Source organism: Triticum urartu, chromosome 2 (genome assembly GCF_003073215.2).
Source record: "Triticum urartu cultivar G1812 chromosome 2, Tu2.1, whole genome shotgun sequence".
Classification (NCBI taxonomy): Eukaryota; Viridiplantae; Streptophyta; class Magnoliopsida; order Poales; family Poaceae; genus Triticum; species Triticum urartu.
This window is the reverse complement of record NC_053023.1, coordinates 748,309,290-748,319,694: the sequence shown is the minus strand read 5'-3', so window position 1 is coordinate 748,319,694 and position 10,405 is coordinate 748,309,290. Positions and strand designations below refer to the sequence as shown.

The following is a 10,405-nucleotide window of genomic DNA, read 5'->3' as shown; positions in this document are numbered from 1 at the left end:
GCCGGCGGGGGAGGAGGAGGCTGACGATCTACCAGCGGAGGAGGATGATGGTGAAGGAGAACCCTAGATCGCCTTTGGGCAGGGGCGCCTTTGTCCCGTACATATGGTTGTGTGCTGGTGATTGCTTTTGATACAGGATCTTACATACAAAAAGAAACCATTTTATTCGTAATCCTATAGAGATGCCGACCTAGGGGTAAATTATAATAGAAATTGGCATGGGAAACTCTTGAACACTATGTCGATTACATTTTGCACGTTCTTAGTTTTTTCTAGAATTCAAGGGATACGACTTTCTAGTTCAGGAGCTCCTAATAACTTTAGGACAATTATTTCAAACAAAGCACATTCGTGTTGCAGAAAAAAATGAATCAAAACATACATTGTGGAAATACTCTATGCACCTGTACCATTTTATGGAGAATGTGTGGGCTGGTGGCCTCTAATGGGGCCGCGGTAGCTAGTGCCATTTGTCTTGGCCGGCTAAAGTTCTGAACAAACAGTATTGGGCCCCTGACAATAGGGCAACCCCTACATCTTGACAATAGGCTCACCAAACCGCACGAACTCAGCTCTTTGGTTGTGTGGCGTTTTCCTGTGTCACCGATGAGATGAAACATGGTGCAGCATGCCGTCCTGCTATAAAATTGGGCCACTTGATCACAAGTGCTGCCATTGACCATGACTAGAAGACAATAATCACATTGGCGGAACCCATCTCTCACACAAACCACTTCGCAGTCAAGCTTCATATAACATCTCAGTTGTCTTCTAATATCCCAATTCACACATAACCCTTGAAAAATATCCATATGTCAATTCTCTATTGTCCGTGCCCACATATCATCATAACCACTTCGCAGTTTCTATTGGGTTGATGTATTGGTTGCTAGACACAACTTTAATTTATAGGTGTCTTCCTATAATATGTTAATCATGCTTTCTTTATGCAGATTAGTTGGTGACCATCAGAACATGCATGACACATTGCATGCAATGCATTGCATGAACAGCAGAACATGTGTGAGCATTGCAGCCATGCATTTATACAAGATGATCTATGTGTATCGAAGGGCATATGCATGGAAACTACATGCGCGACCTAACTCATTTTATTCTTCATCATATAGAAATGCAAAGGTGGGGGAGGGGGTAGCTGAACCTCATCTCTATTCTAAATTATAGTAAAAGTTGGTGTGGGAAACTCTTGAACACTATATTCAGGTGGGGAACTTCCCAGGGTGATTCTTAAAAAAGGCATTTTGCACCTCTTAACTTTTGTAGACTCCTAGGAATATCTCTTTGTAGCTCCGGAGCTCCTAATAATTTGAAGACAATTTTTTCGAACAAAGCAACTGCAAGTTCAGTTTTTTTTTACAAACTTACATTGTGAAAACACTCTGTGCTCACACCAATTTGTGGAAAATGTGTGGGTTGTGACCCATCATTCATCTGCTGGCGAGCTTTCTAGCCTCTATTGTAGCACCGAGAGCCATTATCATTTGTCTTGGGCAAGCTATCATCCTGAACAAACAATATTGTAGCACCGAGAGCCGTTGTCATTTTTCTTGGGCGAGCCATCATCCTGAACAAACAATATTGGACCGCCTAACAGTGTCGCGCATGACATGTGAGAAGGTTGCGTGCAGAGGTGCGTCTATGTGTCGCTTGTAGCGAGCTCGATGCCCTGCTCTCCTACAACATCCTGCACATAGGCCAGGCCCAACATTGCAACGGGACGCGTGAGTGTGAAAATCCTGCATGTACGAAGGGCTACATAAACTTTACGTAAACTTCCTAACAATAACGTCTCTCCCCTCTGAATTTTAGGGGGTGGGACCGTTCTCCCCTTATCTCCAATCATATTTATCCATTTGGCTCATTATGTTAATCCTGTAGAACTATTTATGTATGTCTAATATTGCTCGGCATGAGTGTCCCCCTTCGAGCAACACGGACATGCAATGCACTTTTTTTCCTTCTTCTTTTTTTTCTCTTCTGTTTTCTTTACTTTGTTTGGTAAAATACATGAAATGTTCATGATATTTTATAAAACTATTTATCATGTATATATTTTTTCAAAAGACGCATTAATATTTTCTTTAAATTGCATGATCATTTTTTTAAACATGTGTTAATTCTTTTAGAAAAATACAAGAACATTTTGTAAATATACGCGAAGTGACTTTTCAGTTCATAATAACATTATGTATTCTATGATGAACAATTTTCAAATACATGATAATTTTTAATATTAAAATGAACTTTTTTATATAAACTATCAGCATTTTTTAACCTGTTAAACATTTTTTAATAGATGATACATGACGATTCTTTTTGAATATATTCAATGAAACTTCCTTAAACAAGGCGAAGATTTATTAATACATGGAGAACATTTTTAATACTCAATGATCATTTTTAATACACTGTGATTGTTCTTTAAAATACATGATGGACATGTTTTATTACAAGATGAATAATTTCAGAATAAACAATGAATATTTTGCAAATAAATACTGTACGTTTTTAATACATGACAGAAATTTTTAATACAAGATGGATTTTTTTAAAATTCTATGAACATTTTTAAAATACACAATAAACATTTTTTTGCATGTAGTGATCATTTTAAATTAAGGATGGACATTCTTAAAGTGCCTGGTGATTTTTTTCCAAAATACACGATGAACCCTTGTTGGTACTGGCGTACAGTATTTTCTTTTGTGAACTAGAGAGCAACTAACTAAGGGTTATCCCTTGAAGGGCTCCTTCGGCGAGTCGACGACCGTTGCTCCGGCAGAGAGAAAAAGGTCAGAGCAAAACCACCAGAAATGACCAAAACCACCTTGGCGGGGGGGGGGGGGGGGGGGGGGGGCATTTGCCTGGTTTTGCACATTTGAGGTGCCTAAAAAAACTGTTTTTGAGTTGGGGGGAGGGGGTATTTGATGCCAAAGGTCTGCATTGCCTGGTATACGAAGTCTAACGAAATTCTCATTTATTCCTAAAATGACTTTTGAGATAGAACAACTTGTTTATGGAATTAGCCCCCAGTGGAGAAGCAAGGCTTCCAGGCTCGCCATAAATCATACTCCCTCAGTTCCAAATTACTTGTCGCAAAAATGGATATTTAGAACTAAAATACATCTAGATACATCCATACCTGCGACAAGTAATTCGGAACGGAGGGAGTACATTTGAGGGGGAAATCTATACTTTTCCTTTTATTTATTAACTTATAAAAGGGCCGCTTCCTATAGGCGTGACGGCCCATACGGCCAGGTCTTTCTAATCACACGGCCCGCAGCGACCGGTAAGAACCGAAGCAGGGGAGCACACAGCGCCAGCCATTAGATGGTGTATGGACGGCGGATTGCACGGGAGGCACGCGACGCACGGGCACTGGTTGTGCGGCTCCGTTCCCCTCTCTCCCTCTACCTCGGGCTCGCCGGAGATGGGGGACGCCGGCGCTTCCACCTTCGATCCGCTCCTCCGGCGCGGCGCAAACACTTCCGGTGAGTCCATAATCCCTATCCTCTCTTCTCCACGCGCTCAATTTTTCTGGCCAGGGCCCCCTGGTGCCGGCGGGGGAAGCGACTGGCAAAATCGACGGCGTGCTTGGGACGAACCGGTGGAGCGGCGGGGTTGCGGGCGCGGCTGCCAACAGATTGGTCGGGGTGGTGTTCTAGCCTTGTTTTTTTGGAATTCCGAGGGGATCGATTTTTGCTGCTCGGTGAGAGACGAGGAGGTGCGGTTCAGGGTTCTGGGGATAAGTAGGTGTGGCTTTGCCGACAGGCGGCGGCCCCGTACCATCTATTCTATCCGGCTTGAAGCGAGGTGGGGGTAGAGGGGGAGCGACATGGAGTTCGTGGGCAAGGTGGGCAGCGAGGCTAGGTGTCGGCAAGGTGGGGAGATGACTTTGCTGCAGCTTGACAAGGACCTGTGAAAATGCTGATATCTCCAATCCCTATCTTATTAATATGGGGTAGAATACTATATGCAACTGTGAACTTATCTTTTTATTTTCACTTTTCTGTTGTTCTTGTGCATCAGCAGGAAACCACCCACATTTGTCTCTCCTAATCTCTGTTTTCATGTGGCACGTTCTAAAACAGGCCCCTGCGATGGAAAGGAGGATGCAATGTCGGGACAAATGCTTAAGCGAGGGGTAAAGGCGATGCCCACAGAAGACCACATAAGGTTCCGCTCTGCCCATACATCATTTTTGGTTTCGCTTGAGCAGTGCCATATTATCGAAGACCAGTCGAGTGCCCGTGCGATGCCACGGAGCAACAAAAAACACTGGTCAAACCTTTAATCTATTTCAGAAACGTGTGTTACAGATAACATCTTCCCATTCATATAACTACATATATTGGTTATCTCTTCTTCTGTTCTCATCGGCAGACGTCATGTCTCCTTAACCATAACATCATATTTAACATCACTATCTTCTGAACTCAAAGCCGTTGGGGAACACTACCTTCAAGCATAACCTCACAATGAACATCAGTACTGTTGTTTGATAATATGCCTTCTATTATCTCCTTCTTCATCCCCACCTTCTCTAGAGATACAATAATTACTAGTCAGGAAAGAGGTCATGCTCTGATCCGATTTATACTAAAGTAAAACAAGTTGTAAAACCAAAGTCAGACATCTCGCCAACAACACTCTTTATACAATCGACACATTGATTTATTTATGTTAGATGAATTACATACATTCGTTGTAACAGTGGTGCTTATTTTTAAACTGAACTAATAATTGTTAGGTCTTCAAAAAATTCTCTTAAAATGCTGCACCATAGCTTATCAGACATTTGTTGATTTGAGCCTCAACTGACTGGGTAGAAGCTTTTCAATTTCAATCTGCAAGATACACATATAAAATTGATGCCCAAACAGATATAAAACAAAGGGGAAGAGCTAATATTCCATATTGAATTGCTGCATTACCTGAGAAAGCTGAGCAGAGCCATCAGATTCTTTAGATGCAGTAGTTGTGCCACAAAATCAAAAGTTTGAAGCAACAAAATCTTCTCCAAATTATGGATTTTGGAACATAAAAACAAGAAACATATACAAATAAAACCACGTCATGTATTTTCTGAACGAAGGGAACACCTGTTTAAGCCCTTACCCAGACAACATCATATATCTGCTTTGTAATATCATAAATTGTCAGTTTCAATGCAGCAAGCCAACACCCTCCTTGCCTAGCAAAGCCTGAGCATTATTAAGTCAGATTACTAAATACAGTTTGTATTATGGTTCAACCAGGCGAATACAACATAAAATTAGGGATCCCCAACCATATTTCAATGCGACTGAAGAACACTTTCCAAGGCCACATGAGATGTCTTCCACCCCATCTACCGAATGAAATAGTAATACTTGGAAAATCATGAAGATTTAGGGGAGACAAGCAATGTAGAATGCAACCGTAAATTTTATTTCTGCCAAAGGTCAGAGATTATTTTGACAAAATAATTCGAACAAACATATACCCGCAATGTTGTATGGCGCTGAGTGTTGGCCGACTAAAAGGCGACATGTTCAACAGTTAGGTGTGGCGGAGATGCGTATGTTGAGATGGATGTGTGGCCACACGAGGAAGGATCGAGTCCAGAATGATGATATACGAGATAGAGTTGGGGTAGCACCAATTGAAGAGAAGCTTGTCCAACATCGTCTGAGATGGTTTGGGCATATTCAGCGCAGGCCTTCAGAAGCTCCAGTGCATAGTGGACGGCTAAAGCGTGCGGAGAATGTCAAGAGAGGGCGGGGTAGACCGAATTTGACATGGGAGGAGTCCGTTAAGAGAGACCTGAAGGATTGGAGTATCACCAAAGAGCTAGCTATGGACAGGGGTGCGTGGAAGCTTGCTATCCATGTGCCAGAGCCATGAGTTGGTTGCGAGATCTTATGGGTTTCACCTCTAGCCTACCCCAACTTGTTTGGGACTAAAGGCTTTGTTGTTGTTGTTGTTGTTGTAGTTCGAACAAACATATGAGTTTTCTTGCAAAAATATCATGAACACTGAAGCAAGTAGCCAAGTTTCTTTTTTGAAAGTTCATCGCACAACTTTAGTTCTGTAGACAAGAAGCAATTTTAGATACTAACCCTATTTAGACAGACTGAATTATGTATGAACACCAAACTGTACCTCCATGTCAACCATCACATCAGATCAGGTCGTTGGTGACGCTCCAGTTGCAGACGGCTAGGAGTCCTCGGGTTGCAACGCGTACTTGAAGGGAGGACGGCACGTTGGTGGGGAAGGCGAAAGGGAAGAAGTAGATGGTAGCGCTGCCGCCAAAGGACAGCAGCGCATAGCCGACTTACAAGCAGAGGTTGGCGTCGGAGGAGACGGGGGATGGGGCGGAGGAGATAGCGAGGAGGGGAAGATTTGGTGGTGGGCGGTGGGAGGTTGGGCTGCTGCGGCAGATGAGGAGGCAGGAGAAGGCGTCGGGGACGGACGGAGCCGGCGGCGTAGCGGTTGCGGAGGTCTCGTCAGAGGTGACGGGGTAGGGGCGAGGAGACACCGGGGAGGAGGGAGAGGTGGAGGTGCTGCGCAGGTGGGGCTGCTGCGGCAGAGTGGGGACAGGAGAGGCGTTGGGGGTGGATGGCGCCGGCAGCGGAGCTGCAGCGGCCACCGCCCAGATCTGTTCCATGGCTGGTTTGACGTGGTGAGGTGGATGGGGCTGAACGGAGAGACAAGGGTTCTTTTGCAAATATGAAGCAGAGTGCGAGCGCTTTTTTGCACAGTTGCCACAGCTTATCTCATGTCCATTAGATGCAGATCTAGCGATCAGAAGTGATAGATGGCAGACACACCATCATCACCAACTGTGTTTTTTATACGGGTAGAGAATAGTCGCCATATCAACACAGACTAGTTGCCATATCTAACTCAGAGTAGTTGCCATATCACAGTGCAGTTACCGTATCACCACAGTGTAGTTTGCCATTTTTATTGGAGTAGGTTGCTTTATTATCAGAGTAAGTGTTCATATCGTCATAAAGTAGTTTCCATATCATCCTAGAGTAGTCTGCCGGATTATCAAAGTGCAGTTTGTCGCATTAGTACAGTGTATGTACTTGACATTTTTATTGGAATAGTTTGCATATTCTTATAGAGTAAGTTGCCATATTACCATAGAGCATTATAGTGTAGTTCGCTTCTTCTTCTAGTTACTTACCTGTTTGTCGTTTGTCATTCCTTTTAGAGGGAATCCAAAGAAGCAGCTAAATTTGACCGAAGTGTTGGCTGAGGCAGTGAAGTGTGCTCAAGTTCTCAAGACTGATGAATTGATTACTGACACTAGAGTTAAGGAAGCTTTTGCAGAGCTGATGAATAAAGTGTACCCGTGTCTACCTGAGAGCCTACAGGATCAACTGATTGCTGATTTCAGACTCAACATCCTCCGTCGGGCGCAAGAGAAAAATACCCCCCCGGTTGAGTTGATGGATGGTGAACAGGAGAAGAACTTCCTCAGGAAAAAAGGAGCTCGTACCAATACCTTGTGGATTATAGAAAAGCTAGTCTTGTTAGTTGGCGTATGCTGCTTCGTGTACCTCATGAGCCTCTATGTCACTGGGTACTGAACACAGAAAGGTATGCCTGAAGATTATGTATAATCAAACTGCATTTTGTTTTGTCAAATATTATGTTGTTTGTATTAAATAATTCTTATGGTGGCTAGAACACGTGTACCTCTATGCGCATGTAAAATCTTTCTTAGTGACCTGATTGTTGTTTATCTGCTGATACACAGGGGGAAATAAATATTTGCACTTGGGGATTCAGTTGCTTTGGACAAGGACAACAACAATCTTTTAGCGCAGCACAAGGATGGGCTCTGCTCTGGTGGCATGTAGAATTTGCATGGCTGGAGAGGTAGTGATGTAGATGTGTCTGTCTCGTGCGTCAACTTTGAAGTGAACCTCTAGAAATATATGGCAGCATGGCGTCGTCTTGTTATTTTTCTCATGTTGCGAGATCAAGTCTTGAACTAATGGTTCTGTTGCTGAATCTTTCAGCTGATTAGAATTCTTAATCGGTCAAGCTCCAAGGTGGTTTGAGATATTTCGACAAATGCTGGCACATCGGGCATGGATAGCATATGACATTCACATTGTTCAGTTTCTGTTGATTTTTCATTATTGTTCTGCATTCGGGGCGTGTGATGCTTTCAGCTTGTGTTTGAGCGTATAGACCAAAAACATGGTGTCTCATCATCTACTTGCTTGCTTTAGATGCTTGTGACTGTTTTTCCTCGTTTTTCGAGATTGCGCCCGGACCCAGGTTATTGGCAGCATAAATACTTTATGAGAATCCTAGTGCTGCACGATGATGAGTAATTTAGAATCAGACTGGGTTTCAGGATGTGTCAATTGCAGTGGTGGGTTTTGAAATTAGCTTCAGCTGATATAGCGAGCTGACACTGGGTTATTGTAGTAGCTTCAGCTGATATAGCAAATTGACACGGATACATCTTTGTTTAGGCAGTACCATCATTTGGTATTCTCTCTCCTGAAGCTATTATGCAGTGGAATAAATTGTTCTCGAGATAAAGCTATCTCACTTAAATCTACGATGCTATATTCAAAGTTCAGACATGTAAGATGGGTTATAAGATATATTAGTAGGTTAATTGTGCATGGATTTGTAGCGGTCACTTAAATATTACAAAAGATATCTGAATGTGACATGTGATTCTTCAGTGACGTTACATGGGTGCACTTCAGAATATTCTCCGGTTGGAGTTATATTTTTTGAAGGCAGTTGGAGTTATATTAGAAGGCATATAAGCACATTCTTTTTTTTCTCTATCTATATATCTCTGTAATATCTTGTATTTTGGAGAAAATATCTGTTGTACTCATTAGTGCGATTCATTTATCCAAAATCTGTTATCAAACTGCCAACATTTTCGACTTACCCGTAGCTCACATGTCTTGGGATCTTTATTGATTTAAGTAGGTCATGCTCAAAAATGTCTTGCCAGGATTTCACACATGTGATGTTATCTGACGTGGTGTTATACCGTTGGTCTAATTTGTTTGTTAATGCCTAGATTCTGAATTTTCTTCTTGGTATCTTGTAGTTGTTTGATCATTGTCAATCCAGGAAGATGGGTTCAGAAGCAGGAAGAAATTGTATCCTAGGAAGAAACTAATGGGACTAACTCGCTTTGAAAACAACGTTGTTGCAATGGTTTACCTGACCGTGGATGTGCAAAGGAAGGTCCTAAGTTGTTTTTGAGTTTGACGGTGCTAATGAACAAGAGGATGTTTTGACAGTGATCCCTAATGTGTTTCCGTATATCGCCTGAATATGTTTTCTAAGGCCGTTTGATGCTAACACAAAGGCCGGTTTGTTTCTAAGGAGTATCTTAGGTTGACGTTCTGTTGTTTCTATGCTGCAATCAATGTGCATTTGCATCCCCCTGTTGCCGATCATGATCAAAATCCATTGGTTCCAAAGTTTTCGTGTGATGGCAAATAAATGCCCCTTGCTCAGCACTGTTTCTTTGCAGTGTGCCTTCGGTTGGATTTTACTCTGGGCTTCAGTTTAATTTGCAGGCTATAGCCGGGTGAAGTGCGTTCGCTTGGATATTGCAAGTGTCACATATGCTGCCAGTCCTAGTGGTCTAATTGCTCCATGAAGTAGGCAGACACCCGACCGACTTGGAGGGCAGCACCCATGATCTTGACAACACGCTTGCGAACTGTGAGACCTCGACAAGGTGGCTGCTCGTGAGCTTAGCTCTACTCTTCCGTTGCGTGGTGTTTTAAAATACGACCGCTTCATCACAAGTGAGGCTATTCATCATAAGCAGCAGAAAATAATCACATTGGCAGAACCTGTCTCTCACTCAAACCACCTCCCAATCAAGCTCCCTGTAAAATCTCAGTTGTCCTCTAATATCCCAACTCGTACATAAGCTTTACAAATATATTCATATGGAAATTGTAATGACCACATATCATTGTAACCTCTGGATCGGGGATAGGTTGCTAGGCATGATCTTAATTTATAGGTGCGTGCCTATATGTGTTATTCATGCTTTGTTTATGCAAGTTAGTTGATGAATATCAGAACATTGTATGCATGCATTCATTCAAGTACATGCTTTCTTTATGCAAATTAGTTGGTGGCCAACATCAAAATATGCATGAACATTATTGCCTGCACGCATGCATTCATACAAGATGACCTATATGTATCAATGGCCAGTATGCATGTAAATTATAGGGATGCCTCATTTTATTCCTTTTTTGTGAAAAGGCAAAAGTATATATTAAGTAACGCAAGTCCTTACAAAAATGGAAAAATACATCCAAAATTTTGGGGGTGCGGAAGTCTTCTTCATCCTGTTCCAATGGCGGCGCCAAGA

The 10,405-nt window shown here is 42.5% G+C and overlaps 1 protein-coding gene across 1 annotated transcript; it reads left to right on the top strand.

Moving 5' to 3' along the window:
* Positions 1–3,333: 3,333 nt before the first annotated feature.
* Positions 3,334–8,165, top strand: LOC125540464. The gene is made up of 4 exons (XM_048704083.1): positions 3,334–3,515; positions 4,116–4,200; positions 7,232–7,620; positions 7,781–8,165. Exons 1-3 carry the CDS (start codon positions 3,362–3,364, stop codon positions 7,608–7,610), a joined length of 618 nt encoding a protein of 205 aa, XP_048560040.1. The 5' UTR covers positions 3,334–3,361; the 3' UTR covers positions 7,611–7,620; positions 7,781–8,165.
* The last annotated feature ends 2,240 nt before the right edge of the window (positions 8,166–10,405 follow it).